The 21188-nt window shown below is 38.1% G+C and overlaps 1 protein-coding gene across 1 annotated transcript in view; it reads right to left on the reverse strand.

Annotated features, from left to right (window-relative positions):
- LOC149075430 (uncharacterized) overlaps positions 1–21188 on the reverse strand; it is a 136606-nt gene that overhangs the window by 74409 nt on the left and 41009 nt on the right. Inside the window, exons 3-5 of the mRNA XM_089242761.1 lie at positions 8595–8755; positions 8246–8375; positions 7992–8161 (exon numbers count right to left, since the gene is read on the reverse strand). Of these exons, the coding sequence (XP_089098887.1) occupies positions 7992–8161; positions 8246–8375; positions 8595–8755 (461 nt within the window). The remainder of the gene's footprint in view (positions 1–7991; positions 8162–8245; positions 8376–8594; positions 8756–21188) is intronic.

The raw sequence follows: 21188 nt of genomic DNA on the forward strand, positions 1-21188 counted from the left end.
CCATATCTACTGCCGCCACCTTCAGGACATTCGCTAAAATTAGAGGTTGCAATGTCTTCAATCCGTCAGTTACGCTATACTGTGCATGTTTTAAGGTGAAAAAATTATTCGTTTCTATGGTGTAATGGTCAGTGCGATTTTCCGGTTTGCAAGAGGCCCTGGGTTCAATTCCCGGCAGAAACAACGGAACTCCCTCCCCCCCCCTCAAGTTCACCTCGACATGGCATCCCGAAAGTCTATCGATTACTAAACGCTAAGTGTTCCTAAAATTAATAAAACTGCAGGGTATATGGAGTTAAAATTGTCTACAGCCATACGAAGCACGACACTGTCATCAGCCGGCATTTCTTTGGTGTCTGGTTTACCTGAAAACACCTGAGATTAATTCAATCTAAGATTTTAGGAACATTCGGAATGATATTCAGTGTGACAACTTCGTTAGCGGCACAGTAGTGATCGACTAAAGTTGGGTTTTTGTGGTTTTCCATCTTCCAGGTGCGAATTAGAGCCGGTCTAACATTTGAAAAAGTCTGCAGCACCAGGGCACCGCGGTGCACAGTTTGAGAACCACTGCGTTAGGGCATAAACATTTACACACACAACACTTTTCTGTATGTAACCAATTTGCTAGAAATTCCCCCAGAAGAACGTTTACGAGGTGCATGTCCGGTTAAATAGTAATAGTGTGGCAACGCAACATCTTCATCAGATCGAACACACGTTTCTTATTTTTATATAGTTGATCATCCTTTCTAAAATCTTCTTTTTTTCCTTTCAGGTGGTAGCAGTCACCACGTTACGCATCTTTTAGTGGAATTCATCACCTCTTCATTCTTGAAGATAATCCAGTGCTCAAGCCAATCTTCAGCCAAGCACGAGAGATACATTTTAGTGGGGATATAAATGCGATCTAGCCCTAACTTTGGACTAAGAATGAGAATTCTTTACGACAATTAACTACAGAATCCCACTGTAATTCAGTGAGAGATATTCAATAAAACAGCAACACGCCATCTAGTGATAGACAGATAGAACCGCTCACAACCCCGGCGCCATCTAGTGAAACTGTTTTCTTCAAAAATATATTATTCCCATTTCTTTCAATAAAACGAGGGTGCTCAATCCTTTTGTATAGTGCGGACCCCTTCATTGGTTTGGAAACGTGTCGTGAGCCACTTTAGTTATCTGGAAATATGCCCTGACACACTCAGGTCATATGAAATTGTGCGGTGGGCCGCTTGAGTGATCTGGAAACGTGTCGCGGGCAATTTAAGTGATCTGGAAATCTCCTGATCACGTAAGTGACTCTTGGCACTTACGTGATCTACAAAAATAATGTGCGTACTGTGATGTGTCATGGGCCGTTCAAGTGATCCGTAAGTGTGCTGCGAGCCACTCAAGTGATCAGAAAATGTGCCGCCAGCCACTTTATTAAGATGCAGATGCACCTAGTACCAGTTAAATGAAATTCAAGTGTGCAGCGGGTCGCTCTAATGATTCGGAAATGTGCTTGAGGTCGCTTCAGTGATCTGGGAGTGCCTCGTTAACTGCTTAAATTATCTGGAAATGGGCTGCGAGCAACTGAAGTAATCTGGAACTGTGCCTTGGGCCACTTAAGGTGTGTTTTGATCATCTTTAGTGGGCCACTTGAATTGTTTAATTATCTATTGCCGTCACATCAGATAACTCTGAGGGCCACATTTGGCCCGAGGGCAGTGGGTTGAGCATAGTATTATCCGGAAGAAAATTTTTGAAGAGTAATTTCCCTCCTCTCCAAAATTTTAAGGGGTAATTTTGTAAAATGAGGGGGTATTTTTCTTTATGAAAATCAGAGTAATACTATATCAAGAAAATACACGTACTTGGAATTCGAAGGAGTATTTCCACTCCTCTACGAAATTTGGAGGGGTAAAATTGAATTACGATCACGCGTAAAAATCACGCGCATAGATGCGTATCGGAGAACACTGGTTGAGCATATGTGCATTAAAACGTTCCTAAAGTTGTTTGTGATCAATAGTTACGATGTGTGTGTGACTGACAGCTCAGAGAACTTCTACCTTTAATCTTAACACCTTATACTTATATTGACTGGTTTCTAGAATTCTTAATATTTATATAAGGAATTTTAGCAAGACTGAGATGTTATAAAAATAGAAAACACAGTTCGACAAACGTCGTCAAAAAAACCACAATTGAGGTCAAAGAAAACACTCCAAGAAAAGAGACGAAGCTCTGGTTAATATTCTTTGAAGAGTGTGGAGTCTATATTTTAGTTATTTTGATGTAATGTTTTTCTTACGGGATATAGTATTTCTATTGGTCTCACGAAAGAAATAGACGACCGACCGAGTGACGGGGCGGTGAATTTTACGCGTCATAATCAGCTTCTAGCAAAAATATTGTTTCAACGTCAAAGTCACAGCTGCGAACAAATCACACTGGCGTAGTGTGAGCACAGGTATATGAATATATTCATGCGTATAAATGTGTATGCGGTGGGATTGGAAACTCTTAAAGGATGATGGGGCGTCGATAGAAACAGATACCGACACGTCGAGGTTTATTTTCGGGTAAAAGAGAAAAAAGAATAGGAAAGGTGACGGTGGTGGGAGTATCATTCTTATTTTAGAGAAGTCGCTTCTTTTTCTTTTGTCGCAAGAATTTTTCCCGTGTTTTCTCAGCTGCAAGCAAGTGCGGGGAGTAGTCACTGAAGAAAACCCAGAACAATAAGAAAAAAATTGTGCTGGCGTTAGAGTATGCAGGTATGTTAACCTTGTCTGAGTCTTGCACCCGGTGGGCACGAAAGTGTGTAGTTTTAGAGGCCGGAATAAGAGAAACGAAAAATGTATCTGTCATACATGATAAAATGATAATATTCATTGGGATAAGATAGCATCTTGATAACCAAACTTTTCAAAATCGCGGTACTTTTAGGAATGAGATAAGAAAATTAAGATACCACGGACATTTTTAATTTTGAAGTTGTTCCACAGTGTATCCTAGAAGTGTTGAGACGACTTACTAGTAGTGATTTATTATCGCTAATTCCGCGCATGGAATTAGATCTCATGGTCCACCACTTGGGATAATTAGAATCACTACTTTTTCAGACTTTAGCAATGATTTGAAATTGAGGGACTACATAATAATGAGAGAATGGGAGTTTTGATTTGCATTAATATGATATAATTACTCGTAGAATAATGAGTTGCATTCCATTAAAGTTCATCAAAACCGATATTGTGAGGATAACGGTGGGACAAAAGATTTCTTCCGTAAATAAGGGGATGACTGTCTTTTAGAAGATTTCAAAATAAAACGTAATTATTATTTATTAGTAAAAGATAGGTTTCAGTGTTTTTGAAAAATCACGTGTACTCCCGCAATACTGCTACTATTTAACGGAACTTGCAAGCCGTGCACATTCCTCTGAGGAATTTCTAACGAGTCGGTGCATGCCGGAACTGTTGTGTGTGTGTATATGTATGACCCTAGGTATTTATGTTGTTAGAGTTGTGCCTGTATCGTGTTGTTGGCTGGTGCAGCCATCTAGGCTCCATATTTTGAAGTAAAGATGATAAATGCTCGAATTTGCATTGTTATGTAGGTATTATGTTGAATGTCTGCCTGTTCTCTGTGGAGAGATTTTTGTGCAGAGAACAGGCACCGCTTAAAACCAACTTTAGCCAACCACCACTGTATGCAAGGCCGTAGCAGGTGGGTAACCTTGGGGGTCGGGTCATTCCCCCGAAATGTGAGAAAATTACCGAAAAAAGGGGAAAAAAGATGGCCAAATCTATTGTTTTATCACTTCCCCCCTCCGAAATGAAAGTTGTCTACCGAACGAAATTTCTGGCAATGGGCCTGAATGTGTGTCAACGGGATTCTGGATCCTCATGATGAGAGTCCAGCATGATGCGCACACGACCGCACAGCGGCTCCTTACCAATGCTGAAATGTCTATTGGGTCGTTTTTTTTTTCGATTACCTAAAGTATTATCGACATACAAGGGATATTTTGAAAACGAGGAAATCTCTCTCTTTAAAGTCCGTGTATTCGCAATTTTTTTAAGAAAGATCGGGAGATCGCAGATGTGAGCGTGGTTTATCATCAGATATCTCCCCGTCTTCCTCAGACAGCCTCACCCAGTTTACGAGCTTTATTTCACGTTATCCCTCGTGGCATTAGGATCTGGTGTTAATCTCTTCCGTTACCACATTTCTATCGGTCAGGAACAGATTATCAGACCTTATCTCCCAGTCTGCGATTTCTCAGCGTTCAGATAAGCAGCTCGATTTTCTCAAATGTTTCCAAAACACGACAAGATTAAGCAAACGAGGTCGTGATGATTCTAAATCGCGCCTGTTGATGTGAGGGGGGGGGGGGGGGTATCGAAAAGCATAGCGCATGCGCATAACTACAAACGCGAGTTTTTAAAAGGCAAAACCTTGAACTTACTCGTATATTATGGTGTCGTAGATGAGACTCTAGCAGCTCATATCCCTTCCATTAACGCTCTGATAATTGAATGCAATAGTGCATTGAAACCATGGTTAGTATTTAAGAATGGGGATGACAACTTTTAAAAGTCATCTCGCACCATCTCTACGGAAAATTTTAGAAAAGAAATGTGGCTGGGGAAGTTCATCTTTACCTCGAGAATTAACAGCCACCTCCACAGGAATTAATGGACATCATATGTTCATGATCATTGATGCTAACTAGTTATATGTAATAATACGATATAATATGAGTAAATAATATTAAAGTCCCTATAGGATGAGTAAGATTCTGAAGATGTAAAATGTTAATAGTGATGTGATTAATGCTAAATGCATATGATAATGTAGATCAAAAATAATAATGATGGATAATATTTAACTTGATGTTAAATAGGGAATATAATATGTGTAGTCATGAAGTATTTATAATGACGTATGCAATGTGTATGTGTGTGTATCAATTCTGGCAGTACCAGAGTGAAGAGAATTTTAGTCATACAATGCAATAGCATGTCAAAGATCCGGAACATTGAGTCTGGACATCTCGAGGAAATTTTTTTGGTTCTTTAAGTCTAAAAGTATCCGTGATATTATAATTCGAGATTTCACGAAGATGACCGTAGTCAGAGTTCGGAAAACACAGTAATATCAGGAGAATATTTTGGCATAATCTATGATTGTCTCAGTCTTGGTAGATATTTTTGGGAAGCGTGCAAGAGAGCAATAATATCAGGATTCCTAGCATACATCTAGGGAGGAGCTACGTAAAGTAATGATAAAAAATAGTTATAAAAGAGAGAGAGAGAGATGAACATAGTTGTTGAAAAATATCGTATTTCCTAAGTATGATATTCAAAAAACTAAAAACAGCGGTAAAAGTATGTTTATTTCGTATCAATGAATGAATGAAACCTTCTTCATTAAAAAGCAGCACGGATTAAACGGACTTCAGAAATTAATTCTACTCAAAGGGGAGTAGCTAATTAATGAACCATTTATAATTGAACTGACCATTCACACACACGCATCGAACCAAAATGCTAGACAAACATTCAGATATAAATCTCATTTCGTATACTGTCCTCGTTAAGGTCTTTTCCAAGGTTTCTCACACGATGGGAAAAAAAAGTTTCGTTTTTTTTCAAGGGCGTAGGCACTTCTTTTTGCATTTAGAATTTGATTTTTCTCCTTCTCGTTTGATTCGGGTGGGGGAAAAAAAAGAAAACTTGCATAATAACAGAAAAATATGGGTTGGTCTTTTCTGATTACTTATGAAATGTTTGATATCTCAAGGAAAAGAAATATACTTTTTAACAATTTTTTTTTTCTCATAAGTATCGTTTTGGTAAACATTTTCTCAAAAACTGTCTGCCCACGAAGACATCTCAGCAGGCGTATTGTTCTCTAAAGGTCTCTACGTATTATTCTGGCCACGGATGTCTATCTATAAATATAATATAGGTATAGTGTTGTCTAGATTCTGGTCACGTCTCCTTTGGACAAAGTGGCGAAAATCGGTAGTTGGCAAGGAAAATGAGGAGGGAAAGGTAACCGGGAATTAAAACGGTGTTGAAATTTTCTTCAACGTCAAATAAGAGACGATAACGTCATAATAACGTCAGTAAGACTCATAGATTCGAGTAAGACACCTTTTTGATGAGAGACAGAGATTTCTACTCGGAAAAAACGTTCTCATACCCAGCTGCGTATGGATCACAGATCAGTAGTAAAGATTTATTGAAAAGTGTCACGATATAGGCCGTATCTCGGAATGGATCGATCATACGCGTCGTGGTACCTGCGACGACCGACGTACCACCTGATATTGTTATGGTCGAGGGATAATCCCTTCTCATGCGACTTATTAGTTCCGAGAACAAGGTTGAAACTATTATATTTGGTTGCGTAGAAAGGTTTAGAAAAACATCCTCCAGTGAATCCTCTATAAAATTTTCAGATTAAAGAACGAAATATTTTATCTATTTATTTTCCGTATCGCACTTCGTGTACGCACCTGTATGCGGATTACAGTCATGGATGCGATAAGAATTGGCCGTATTTGTCTTTCGTGACTCCTTCAAGGAAAAAACGATTCTTAAGTTGTAATCATGGGGGAAAAGCGTGACTCCAGTGCCTTCTACATGCAAAATTTCACATGATAAATAATAGAATCATTCCGATAAAAATTAAAGATGTTTTAAAGAAATTCATTGAATTACAGCCTTTCCTACGGGCCACCTCCCTATTGGGCAAATGTTTTCCGCTTTTGAATTTAGCCGTAGACATTAATTCCTCTTTACCAAGATGCTAGCTTTCCTTGGAGTTCGTGTGCACTGAAAGATTGAGATATTCGTTGCCTCTGTAGTCTAAGGTGTTCACCCGGAAAGGGAAAGAACGGGGGTTCGATTCCCCGCAGGGGCAGCTGAATTTCTTCTCTTTCCAAAATATATCTTCGTATCAGCCAGGTGATAAAAAATTTTGTATAAATTGCATTTTCATAATTTATTTTGATAATTATAGCTGTGAATACAGATATTCGTCTCACATATTTGTGAGGTTCGATGTTTGTTAAGATTCAATTTTTTAGTGATTCAACTATAATAAGGGATTTTGTTGACTTATGGCAACGTTTTTGATATCAATTGGCCACGTCTCTTATTTTTCCGTATGTGTTTTTGATCCCATTTCCCTCTATTTTTCTCAAGGGGGAAACATTACTCATTTTCACAGTAAGTACTCTAATTGTCGTAAATTGAATCTTTCAACCACAATTAGTGATGTACCGTATTTCGGATCGCAATTTCCCGCATTTTCGTTGATGATGTATGGTGAATATAAATATGGAGGCATAATTTTTATTTGAAACCAATATGGATATTATTCAGTCGTAATTGAATTATCAAGTCTACTTGCGGACCACTTATGCCACCGTGGCGGACCCATAGGTTGAGGAACGCTACTCAAATGCCACCCCCTCCATTCGGAGAAGTAACCTGTTTTTAGAGGTTCACTCATTTATTTATAGAGGGGAGAGGATCTGAACCAGAGATATATATAAAAAAAAAAAATTGCTCATAGGGCTCAGAAGGCCCCCATAGGGACATTTAGGGAGGTGGCTGATCACAGGGCATCACATTCTTATAGAGTCAACATTTCTCTTTGGAATTTTCTGTTATTTAAAACTTTCTTATGCACTTCTGAACGGCCGAGGAACAGAGGGCCCCTTATTAAAGAGGTAGTTCTGCATTTCATCATCACGATACGTAATGTATGCGCATGATATTTATCGATGCTATTCACAACTCATATTTTTGAGATGATGCACAAAAATGTAGAATATTCATGAAGCACGAACACACACTGTCAAGTGAAGTCTTCCTCTCCATTGTCTTACGTAATATTTGAACAAAATTAACAGCGTCGTGATAAACTAACAGCGTTTGTTCTATATAAGATTTGTTAGATAAGATCATGATTATTTTTACCTTGCTATGAGTCATTCTATGATAATACAGATTTGAGCTCGCAGTGAAGCGTTTCCCGCACACGTGGCACTGATGCGGTTTTTCACCGGAATGTATCCTTCGGTGCGTGTTGAGCGAACTAGACGTGCTGAAACCTTTGCCGCACACGTCACACACGTGAGGCTTTTCACCTACGAGTAAATAATAGATATTCATTAAAGATTGAAAACAAATTAAGTCATTCTGTATTCTAATTTGATCAATTAAAAATTTACCTGTATGAGTCCTCATGTGCCTTCTGAGCAAAGATGGGCGATCGAACGCTTTCCCACACACCTCGCAAGGCAAGAGCGTTCTTTCTCTACCCTTTTTGACGATTGTCGGACGTATTTCGCATGTCAGGGACTGAAACATGACAAACACAATGTGTTTAGAGCAGCAATAATCGCTTAAAACATGAAAATCCACATAAAAGTAATTCTTTAATATTTATATCAAATTGGGAGTGCAATTCCAATACACCCCTATCAATGAAGAATTTTCAACATTTTACTGATGCGCGGAATTTTACTTGTTATTCCAATGAACTATGGGTATTTATTACGTTGTCGTACGAGAACTCACTTCATCACTTGGTGACATGCCATCACTAGACACGGACCTCCGTTCTTCGGGTTCAGAAGGAGGTGTCATCAGAGACCTTGTTGGAGGTTGAGGAACGTCCAGCGTCGTCGTCACGGGGATCCTCGAAGACAATAGTGATCTTGACAGATCCAGAGGACAGTCTGATATGAAATATTTAAAGAAAGATGATGTAGTATTATATCAGCTAATATAATAATATAAGACTTATATAAAGACAATATAAAAAAACTAAAATAAGGAAATGTAATTTAAATTATGAAATTAAATTACACACATGGATTGAAAGGATGAAAACTTTAGTGATTCCGATTTGATTAAAATATGTTTAATATATGTATGTAACGTAATGTATGTATGCTTATGTATGTAAGTATTCCGTGCAAAAGTAAAGACGGTTTTCTGGCAAACCTTCTTAAAGCATATTGAAAATCATAGATTTATGGGAGAATTTTCATAGAGCCTTCTGATACTAGAGCAGGGGAGCACAGGTTGGAATCTTTTGAGTGCCCAGTTTTTATGGAACCCATTTACTGGAAACGTATAGGCAGACACAGTATTTCCCAAACTTTTTTAGCGTCGCTGGCCCCTGTAGGAAAGGTCAATGCCACGCGGCTCCGAGAGCCCATAAAATCCTAATTTTTTTTTTCATATAACTTATATATAATAAAAATTAAATTAATATATTAAGAAAGTAATAAAGAGTATTAAAATTTAAAATTTAGAGCGTGAAATGAGGCATTTATGCAAAGGAAGCAAACGCAAATGCTCCCGTGGAGTCCTTGCAAAGTACCACAAGTTGAGAAATACTGAGTAAAAAGACTGTCGATCCTGGGATCGAAGGCTAGAGATTTATCAGCGTTTTCAATGAGCGGGTGAACTTTACAAATTCTATTTAATTGGCAATCAGTTTTAAGAAAATATAAATAGGTCTGGATATATTTTCTTAATTTTATACGTAATTTGTTTCTAATTCACAATGATGGATTTCTGGAGATTTCTGGATTTCTTCAGATTTCTGGTTGATGGATTTTCTGGAGCTTAATCGGAACTTCTGTTTACCATCGGAATGAGGATTCTAGTAATTAAGAAAATCTAGAGATTAGCGAAAAAATCCTCTACAAAATTAACAAACCTCACTAATTACGAAGTTCATGATTAACGTTAGTTATATCACCATCTAACATAATTGACTCGACGATGCCTTGCCTCTTCCCTGAACGTGAAGAAAAAGGAAACTATAATCACAATATTTTAGTCTTTTGAGTGCAATTTCGGTAATATTAAGGCTGTTGTTTGTTTTCATTAGCACCTGGCTCTGAACCATTGTGTATTTTAACTCTGCGTATTGTAATAACAATGGCGACGGAAGTCCCAAAATTACAGCTTTAATTCATTCGAGCGGGGTGTGAGTAATTGAGGTTAACGATTTGTTCATGGGTTGGTAAAGTTTAACGAAGAAACTACTTGTAAAAAAACCTAAAAATGGGTTGAAATTCTCATGTTATCGTTGCCGCCGACAAGCACGGCACGCAACCATACACATTTCAGAATGACAGAGAGAGAGAGAACTTCAGAAAAAAAAGAATCACGGAATGCGGCAGTATTATTATCATCATCATTTTTTTTTTGAACGGCGGTAACATAAATGATGCTTTAACGACGCTCAAGTTTGTGACAACTACGCCCTTTAAGAAAGACTGTTGCGATTCAAAGGTAGGTAAGAATAAACATACGCATTACACAAGAAAAAACTCGATTATGAAACGTGTAAATCCGTTACGAGACTGTCGTGTCGCTGTTACGCGGGGCTCTCTCAAAGGTCCTTTGAATTTACCCGCCACATTTCACTGATGATAATTGTGAAGAATTTTAAAACGAGGGCATTTTACCGTCTGGTTAAATGAAGACTTGAAATTCGTCTACTTAAACAAATTTTCCGATCAAAAGAAGCCGATCGGAAAAAATCTACAGAGCAGCAACAATCACCTATTTACGCTGCTTTGTCGCTCTGACTGGGTGTTAAAATAGAGATGCATTTACCTGAATTAGTAATACGTCCTAATTAAATACGCGGTATGGGTGTATGTTTGGTTAAACTCGCCTCGTGTTTGACCTCTGGGTAATATCAAACAAGATCGTTATGCCGAATGCTATGCTTAATCACCTTTTGGCTCTTCCAATGTCTTCAGATACGAGCTAATCGAGCCGTAGAGAAATGAGAAACCATGCTCGATAGGCTACTTTTAAACATTGAAATGGCTTGAAATTCAGACGAAGTGGGGATTAGTGGGGAGGTTGCCCATTTGGAAACCAAGCCTCATTTGATAGATACTTCTTCAAAGCTCAATTTGTAGAGGAAAACCGGGTGTTTTTTCTAGTTTAAAACAATTAAAAATAGGCATAGGAAGCTTCCATGGCTAGGGATCAAAGATTTTAACTTAGTTGATCCTTGAAATGTATTGTTTGGTCAGGTGGCAGTGCATTGTTTGAATTTGGGGTCCCAAAATTAAGGAAGGTCCTGAAAAAACGCTCACTTACTAATGAGGAAATCATGTCTAATTTATGATGGAAACTTTTCCACAACACCAAGTAATAGAGAAAACCCATGCACAATGCTGGGTATTTTTACTGGCGCAAATTACAATAGATTTGAAAATATTTAATATCATATGAGCAGGTATGTTTTGTACAATATAAAAGTGCAAAACCTCCTAATATTATTACTATAAAAAACTATTTCATGCAATATTTTTCTCCGTATACCAAAAAAGAAATGAATGAGATCTAAACAATTATGAAGCATCAAAAAACCAAGCTGTCAAGTGAGTGGGGGTTTTGGCTCGGAAATTATAAAGAAAATAGTTGGCAACCGGTTATTTAGTCTCTTTCTTTTTTGGGCTTCTAGTTCATAGGGAACACAACATGAAACAACCAGTGACATTTCGCTTTAAAGATGAATCCAAAGAAGAATAAGAAGCACATATAATATATAAGAAACAGTGGCGAGATCTTACAACGAAAATGGGGGCCATATCAAAATATTGTAACAAGATCGCGGTATAGCGTCTGAGAAACTTTCTCCCCGTACTTAAGAATTGTATCTAATCTTATACATTATATTATTATTATTATGTATCTCACATTTTGATCGATTTCGTACCAGCGGCTCATATTCAAGGACTATGTCGGTTCTCAAGGCAATAATAGAAGAAGAAAAAAAAGGATATATATATAGCATTACAACTTGGCCATGGAGTTTATTTGGAGCCGTTTTTACAGTGTTAATTTAAAAACAATATAGGCCTATAGCATGAGATTCCTATCTTATTTTTTCATTACCAGAGATTTATCTAGAAGAAAGCTAATCGTATGTATTGCTCAAGTTTTTTTTTTTCTCTTATATTGAGCAAGTATTGACATCTCCAAACAATGAGTTCTGCCGTCGATTACCTGTGAGATTTACAGATAAACTCCCCATTTCATGTTAGGAAAAGAGTTGTTTTTTAGGGGGAAAGAATCAGTCAACAAGAAAGTCTTAAATGAACTTATGTCGGATAAAATTACTGATTTTTTTTAAATAATTAAAACAATGGATAGCACAATTACCCAGCGCCGAGTGGGTTTTCTCAAAACTTACAGTATTGAAATGCTAATAAACAAAATTGCAGAGAGATTATTTCTCTCTCTCTACATTGTTGAAAAAGAACGTGTTCGGGAACATTGTTTTCAATTAATTTTTTTAGTGTTACAGGCAAATTGCAAAATATTTCTAGAAAGGCAAGCCAATACAAGTAATACAGTCCGTTCAGTAATCAGCCGTTTTCAGGCTGTCTCCCTTAGTGCGTGGAAGAAGAAATCATGGTACGTTACTGCGTATCTAACGCCAGACTTTCATATTGGGGGCCCTGGGAAAATAAGAAATTATGGGACCTCCTCCAAATAAAGTCAAAGATGTTTTGTTAGTTAATGCATATAATGTTGTCTAAATTTTGGAGTCTTCCAAATTTATGAAGTACTTATATACTTACAAACCGAAACGGCGACCTAGTCCATATTCTGAAGAATTTCTCACCGATAGGTCACCGCCGGTTAAAAAAAAATCATGATATTGCATGTCGTTACTGCCGTGGCTTCAATTGAAAAATGTCTTTGCAAACGTGGTTATCGCGTGGGCGAAAAACTGATTCATTATGATCACAGGGACAATTATCTGCCGATCTAGATCAGCCATCAGTAATGATAACCAATACCGAACAAGATATCCACGAGGAAAAAAGAACTGTTATGTTTTGTAAAATAAAATTGTAGAAATCGTTCAAACCGGCAATGTTCCATCAACAGTACAACAATCGGCTGAAACTGAAAACCTCAATCCCGTGAAAATTTCCTACTGATTCCAATAAACGACTGTGATGGACCTCACAAAATCGTTATGAAAAATTCATAATTAAACAATTGAGGCTTTATGACACATTGTTTACTACTCTGACACCGTGTCTTCGTATGGAACATTGCCTAATCGAGATTAATTCGTCGATGCTGCAGGCGTTGAAAATTCCATCGCCGTGTATTTCAAGCTTTAGCCTGTCTTTTTTACACTGTGGCAAGAAAAATAATTCATCAAGTTACATCTTTTGTGTAATGGTCAATATTTTATTTTCGAAAAATGTTCTTTTCCACATTAATAATATTGTCCCTCCTTTTCTCTTAAAATGGTGGAAATTTTTGAGTACCCCTCTAATATACGGAAAAAAGACGGCGGTGCACTTCTGTTGCAATACGACCATTCTATTTACAGTAGGGCTTATCAGATGGATATTATAATGATAAAAGGATTTTTTTCTTCATCCCCTTTTTCCCATACAGTAGTAGGTGTGCGTTAACCACTTTGTATGTGCAAATTTTATTGTAGCCGTACACTTGACGCCATCTTTTTTTACTCGAGCTGAAGCAGTATCTTTGGGTATGATACAGCCTGGCTGAATGAATGAACGCCAGGGTCTCTGCCACCGGACTTATCCCGTTGCCGAGATCTCTTCCAGCCCAGCTTCGTGGCAGAGTCTGGAACAAAGTGAGTGCACCTAACAGTCTGAGTGTGTAGCTAGTGTTGTGTATGATATTTCAGTGCTGCCATCTATACTTCAAATTGTGAGTGAAGTGTAATGATTGAATATTTGTAACGTTGTAGGCCTGCTGCTCTCTGTGGCGAGACTTTTTAACGGGAAAATTGGCTCGCATTCGCGCCTTGAAGTTGGGAACCACAGAAAACCAACTTCAGCCTGGCTAGGATTTTGTTGGTTACAGTCTCATAAAAATTCGAAACGCCCTCTGTTACATTAGACATAATCCCCCCCCCCCCGACATCGGCAAAGGGAAATTAGAAGTGAAAATTAAGAAATTTCTCTAGTGGCGACTAGACCTGCTAAATCCAGTGCATACTAACGAAAATGATAATTTCCACGTTGGCTCCTTTTAATTTTAGGTATGGTGGTAACTTTATGGGATGGGGTGCACTGGGGTATCTCTATTCTTCACCCGCTGTTTAAACCCGTTCTCAGCAACATTTCCTTTCCTTCCCATAAAAAAAAAGAAAGAAAAAAGATGCCATACTGCACTAAGAAACTATTTTAACCACCTCAACTGTCAAGGACGAGATATCTCATTCCAACCGGAATGGAAGAAATTCATTCCAGCTCTCCCTGTTGTTTTTACCTATTTCCTGATAATTGCGAAACTTCAATGTAACCCTATCATCGGAAGTTTTTTTTTTAACCTTTCTTTTTTTAGCGTTTTTTCTTCCACAAAAAATGTTTCTTTCTTACATTAGAAAGAGAAAAAAGAACACATAGGGGGGGAGAAGCGAAAGTGAAATCTACTGCAGTGATCCCCCCCCCCCTCCCCTCTATTTCTAACATGAGAAGATAGGATCAGTTTTTGTTCCTTTTTATCAGATTTATCTCTGGTATTTGAAATACAGGTTATCAAAATTTATTGCCTAAAGCCTGTACGTAAAAGGGTTAAGAAAACTACAATTGCTTCTTTCTTTCTTTCAAACCGAGCACAACTTCGGTCTATCGCCGTGGACGATTTACTAAACAGTGAGTTGTGCCGGAAGTGTGAGTGCATGCACTCAATGGTCTGAGTACGTATGCAGTGTTGCGTCCGATTTTTTAGTCCAGCCACCTATATTTCAGAAGTGAAGTGTGAATATTCGTACCATTGTAATCCGTTGGTAACTGTGGCGAGGTTTAAAAAGGAGATCGGCTTGCATTTGCGCCTCGAAGTTGGGAACCAACGGTAGGGGACTAGGGACTACAATTGTGACAAATGAAGAAAGAAAACTGGTGGCGACTGCAGCAAAAAAAAAAAAAAAACTCGGTCCCAATTATCAAATGTCTGTTTGCTGCATGGCGAGTGGTGACCGTCAATTTTCAACCTTACTACAGAACCCAAAAATACTAAATTGACTTCAAATTCGAGAAAAATGAATCAAAATACGTGCAATAATATTACCTTATAATAATATTATTGTAGGACAATAATATTTTCTTGACACATCCGAACTAACTTTTTACACTGCCCCCAAACACGGAGAATGGTAAGGTAGCGGCAGTTATTTCAGACTATTTTCGTATATACCAGAGACATAGGGTGTGGCTTTCCCATATAAAAAAAGTGTGTGTGTGTATATATATATACATACATTTTTTTTTTATGATATCCTTTCACGATTCATCAAGTGACTCTTTTGATGGCCGTCATAACGTTTCCAATTAGACTTTTTATTTCTCTTCTTTCTGTTGGAATTCCTTTGAGAATTGAGCGTCAACGTCACAAACTTTAGGCATTATTATTATTTTTTTTTTTTTTGTTTTCAATGTTTTTTAATGACGCGTAAATGTGAGGATTCCGTGTGACGATCGCTGTTGAAAAAAAATGAAAAAATGGAGAGCTATATCTCCCTTTTTTTTCATTTTATTATTAGATTTCTTCTTCGTTTATTTTGACAGGACAATCATTTACGCTTTTTTTTTTTTCCTCCCGAAGAAGGGTTTCGTCGACATGAGACAGGTTATGAATGTGTTATTAGCCACACGAGTCTATTGCACCGTATGCAAATGGGTGCGTCTCGGCTAATTAACGGGTGACAATATTGCTGCGTGGAACGCCTGATGAGGAATTCTCCTTTACCTACGGAAAAGTCTTGAAGCATGTATAATTACATACTCAGACTAAGACACCGATTCGCGCATCGTATACAGTACTGACAGAAAAATATGCATATTTATCAGTATTTTTATTTAAATTTTGACGATGATGATGATGCATCAAAACATCGGCATATTTCGTCGTCATACTTCTTTTAGAAACTTAAGTCAGATATGATGTGCCATGAACTTGAAACGAGATGGTCGATATCCGGGTATCGCCGTCGTATTACTAAATCTACATATTTTATTATTAATATCGTTTGCGATGGTATTTTCGTTGCAATGTTGTAACTTTAATGACATAGATTAATTACGGCTCGTTGTTAAGGGAAACGTTTCCTCAATGTCTTCATTTATAAGGAGCACTTGATATATGGTTTCTTGAATTTATCTGTCCATTATCGACTCCTCATAAGACAATGAAACTGTAACCCTATCAGCGTAAGAATTAAAAAGTTTAGTCACTAGTCCAAAATGGACCAGTGGATATGAGAACCTACTGGTCTGCAGACATCATGACTGGTCCGATAAACCACAACTGATTGATTGATTTTGCGTTGTGGCTTTATCGGAAAAAAAAGTACGGAGGCGGTTTAAAGAGGCATTCTTTTTTAAATTACGACACGTATATTTTCAGAAAACATTCTATCAAATACATGCTCGTCAAAGAAGATACAGTCGACGTTCGGTATAACGACCCCCTTCGACCCGTCGAAAACGGACGTTATATTGGGAGGGCCGTTACATCGAAAGTAAAACATATATGATAGTAGTTCTATAACGATAGTAGTTGAAATTGTTTCCTATAACGTGAGGTCGTTATAACGAGCTTTGGTTGTATATATTGAATGCTTCGCTAAGACTCAAACGGCAATATTATAATTAAGATATAATTAAAACAAATATCTTCATAAATACACGTTTTTATTTTTTAGCATATTCAGCAAAAAAATAATCTTTGCAAACAGGTGGTCCGCAATTCTTGTTTCACAAATAATCTACAGATATTTACTTGAAGGGGGTCAAATTGACCCCTATTGGCTGTTCTAGGTACTGTTGTAATTATTTGTTTTAATTAAAAAAAATTTTTTAGGTGTCAGGGTTGCCGAGATAGACAAAAAAAAGAAGTCTGGAATGTGCTGTCTATGCACCCTCAGGAATAAGGGGGGGGGCACGTTTTTCATTCGACATTTAAATGGCTTAAACAACATAAAACGACTGCGGATTGGCTATTCTCCCGTAGGAGATTCTTCCGCGATCAATGTATCAGAGGGAAGGGGGGATATTCAACTACTGGTCCCGTGGACTACTACAATTTTTGGTCCGATCGTTTAACAGTGGTCTCGGACCAGCGGGCCACCAATGGTTTCGAACGCTGCCTATGTCGTACCCGTGGCTCCTATAATCTTTTTGGCCCGTTCCCCCTGAATGAATTATTTATATCGCCCACTTTAGGAAACTCTTCTAATACTTCTCGAGATGCTCTATCAACTGTGTTAGATTTCATAATCATGAGTGTAAATAACGAGTTCATTTTCATGGACGTCCAGATTGAATTTATGGCATTGCTGCATTCCCTATGCAAATCGATGTCCCCAGTCGCCCATAGCCACGCCCACGTCCACTTACGTATAAGAAAGACCGAATCACCATGTTTCGTTTACTAAATAATTTTTGTTCAAGTTTTAATATATAATGTTAAGTTAAAAAGTTCTCCTTTGCCAACGTTCTTGGATATGCCTCTCGTTTAATCAAACACAAGCCGTCATTATGAGACTTTAAACCAGCCAAAAAAACTCCTCATTCAATTGCACCGAAGGATTAGCATTATGCAAATTCGAATTTGAAGGTTCGCCAGTTATCGTATGAGGTCATTTAATTGAAAATTTTAGTCGCACCACGGCGATTTCCTGCACATAATGGCTAATTAGACCGGGAAGTACACTCTATTGCCGATTCCGAAGGCAGACTCACTCTTTTTTTCACACTCGCCTAGAGAGAGGTGTGCTAACCCTTCTGCGTGGGACTCCCTGAGGTAGCAATTTTTTTTTGTTGTCATTACGGTTACGAAATTTCATAATAAATGTCCTGATTACTATGAAACTGAAATTAAACATTCCAGATGAGCTCATTCCCATGAGCACAGATAAGTGAAAAATTCGGGATAAAATGTTCCGACTACGACGAAACTGGACATCGCAAAACAAATCAATATACATTATCAAGACCACCGTGGAAACGAATTTTCAAAATTTGAGCAAAAATATAGTGAAAAACTCGGGATAAAATATCCTGACTACCACAAAACTAGATATTGCAAACGTTTAGTACAAACAAAGTGAAAAACTCGAACAAAGCCACTAGACATCGTAAAGTTTGAGTACATATGCAGTGGTGAACTCGGACCAGAACGTCCCGACTACCACGGAATTTGGCGTTGCAAAATCTCAGAATACAATATCTTGACCATCACGAAACCAGACATTTCAATTTTTTGCAAATACAGTGATAAAAGTCAGTTCAGACCATGGCCCCACAAAGAGGGGGGGGGGGTAGCAGGGCTCTAGCCCTGGGGCCCGGGACAGTTCTCATCATTTTTTGCTTTTTACGCTATAAATTCACTTCAGAAGGGGCCCGTGAAAAGTCTGACCGAGGGGCCAGCAAAAGATCTCAGCTTAGGGGCCCCGCTAAAGGATGTAGGGGCTCTGGTTCAGACTACTACTAAAACAATGTTTAGACTTCTTTGGAATTAGACATTGCAAACTGAGTTCAAATACAATGAAAAAATCGGAATGTAATTTCCCGACTGCCACCAAGATAGGCACTGCAAATTGCGAGTACAAACAAAGCGAAAAAATCTTAATTCAGTGTACAAACCCACGGAACTAGACAGTAACACTGAGTGTAAATACACTGAAAAACACGGAAGAGACACGTCCCCTACTACCACAAAACTAGGCATTACAAATTTTGAGTCAAACACAGTGAAAAACTAAGAATACAATCTCCAGAGTAATCCAAATGCAATACTCAGAATACCACCAAACTAGACATTACAAACTAGCCTTTCGTGAATAAAGTATAGTAAACTTCACACACACACACACCCCGGGATGATTAAGTAATTTATTCATGAATATTCATCGTCCGTAATCGTTTTTTATTGTACAATCGGGTAATCGAATACCGATTACCCAAATAGAAATCGAAACACTTTTATTTTCCGAATGATTTATTGCATTAGATTTCGATTGTCAGATCGGCTTTTTTGATTGCGGAGTAAATCCACGTACTTATACGCAATTCGACCCATTATTAGATGTTTAAAAGAAAAATAACAAATCTTTTATTATCTCTTGTTGTTTAAGGTACCACAGAAACCTCTCCACCTCTTAAATTGTTATCATTATTAAAAACATGAAAGTAAGCCACGGTTTTTTGAAAAGTTTCTTTTTTTTCCCCCGTATTTGAATCGTTCAGTCGATCACATCAATTATGATATCAAACTATTGAGTGTTATCGGTTATTAGTGTCAAACGGTTATCTCCTCCTCCTCCTCCCTCCTGTGTTAAAAAAAAAAAAAAATGACTGTAACTTCAGAAAGTCGCGGAAGACTGTTTCAAAGTCATTACTCCGCTTTTAGAGCCCTCTGGCGAAGGTGGGTTCAATTGATCTTTACGGTTTAGTGACCCGTACGGAAGATTGGCACTTTTTTTCTTCTTCTCCTTCAACCTTATTCCCAATTCCTACCCATATAAGAGAACTTGAGCTGAAAATACTCTCAACTCAAAAACTTGTCAGTTTAATGCCTGGGGAAGAGGGAGACTTTGAAACTAGCGATGATGATAACACTTTTGCCCGTCTTCCGCCCCAAACTGAAGACAAGGGCGAATGAAGAATGCGACTGAAATCACCGTGGTTGTTTGTTGTTTCTCTAAAAGAGCTTTTCGTGGACTTAATGTTTAGAGAAGGGAAAGATATACTGTGGAACGTACGTGAGGTACGGAAGATGATGACCTGTCAAAATTTCAATTCCCCTCTTACCATCTCCCGAGGGAATACAAACAAACAACGAGTGTATAACTTGAGGTCGCAAAAAAAAAAAAAAAAAATGACTAGACATTGACTCGAATTCACTCCGGCTTATAATCAGTTTGACACAAATTCAAGACGAAAAGCGATCGTCGATGAACTAGAAATAATGCTATTTTTTCAACCTCGATGACTGACTTGCTTGAGATCCAGGTCTACCATATTTCCATGATATTCAATTAAGAGTGCTATTAAATAATCATGACTTATAAGACCTTTAAATAGCCTTAGTTTGAAGACTTAACTAGGAATGTGTGGGGGGTGGGAGAGATTCAGGTCCGATCTACATTCTTTCGTGGTTCAGTTTCTGGTAAATGGATGCAGATGGGCTCTCATAGAACCGCTCTGGATACATATTAGCTCCTGGGACGAACCAGCTTATATCCCTTGGGGTGCAGAGCGGGGGCCACAGCTGGTCTGGAGAACCCATATTAGTAAACTTTACATTCATACTAGTAAAGAGGAAATTGGTCGCTATCGATTGCAATGAGTGACGGAGGTACTTCTGGTTAACCGTAAATACACTTTGATGTCCTGCGTGTGTGTGCGACTCTGATGTATTCATGTTGTGAGAAATGTGCTTTCGTGTTCTTGCTGATGCTGCCATCTCTCTTCCATATTTTTAAATTAAATGGCAAATGCTTGAATTTTCATGTTATTCAAGTATCGTGTTGAAGGTATGCCTGCTCCCTGAGGAGAGGATGTTTCAGATGAGAGATCGGCTCGCATTCGTGACTCGAAGTTCCAAAACCACAGAAAACTAGCATCATCCGATCAACTGTGCCATAACGGGATTCGAACCCGTATCCATACGGTGAAAGTCCAGCACGAGGCTCATACGAGAGCCAGTGACGAAGGTAGTAAGTATACAGTGGAACTTCCCATAACGGACACTCCCCGTTAGCGGATAACTCCTGTTAACGGACACTTTTTTGAATTACGCCGACTCAATGTATTTTACTATCCATTACTAGACAGTCCTCGTTAGCGGACAAAAATCTTCAGTCCTAAAGGTTTCCGTTATCCAGTGGTTCTACTGCAATATCCTATTAGTGGCGGTGTTCTTGGCGAAGTTTAAGCCGAAGGTAGCATGGCGACCATTTTGCATATCGTTGTTATTACTTTTCTCTTGTGGTTACAGACGTTTCGTTTATAATGAATTTCAACTTTTTGATTAATTGACAAATGAAACGGTGAAATTTATTTCATACAAATGAAAGAATGTGCCTGAAATAACGTGAGAAAGTAATAGACACGATCAGCAAAATAC

The sequence above is a fragment of the Pholcus phalangioides genome, unplaced genomic scaffold, assembly GCF_987345545.1.
Source record: "Pholcus phalangioides strain wild (caught in Gottingen) unplaced genomic scaffold, Ppha-v1.0 ptg000015l_1, whole genome shotgun sequence".
Taxonomy (NCBI): domain Eukaryota; kingdom Metazoa; phylum Arthropoda; class Arachnida; order Araneae; family Pholcidae; genus Pholcus; species Pholcus phalangioides.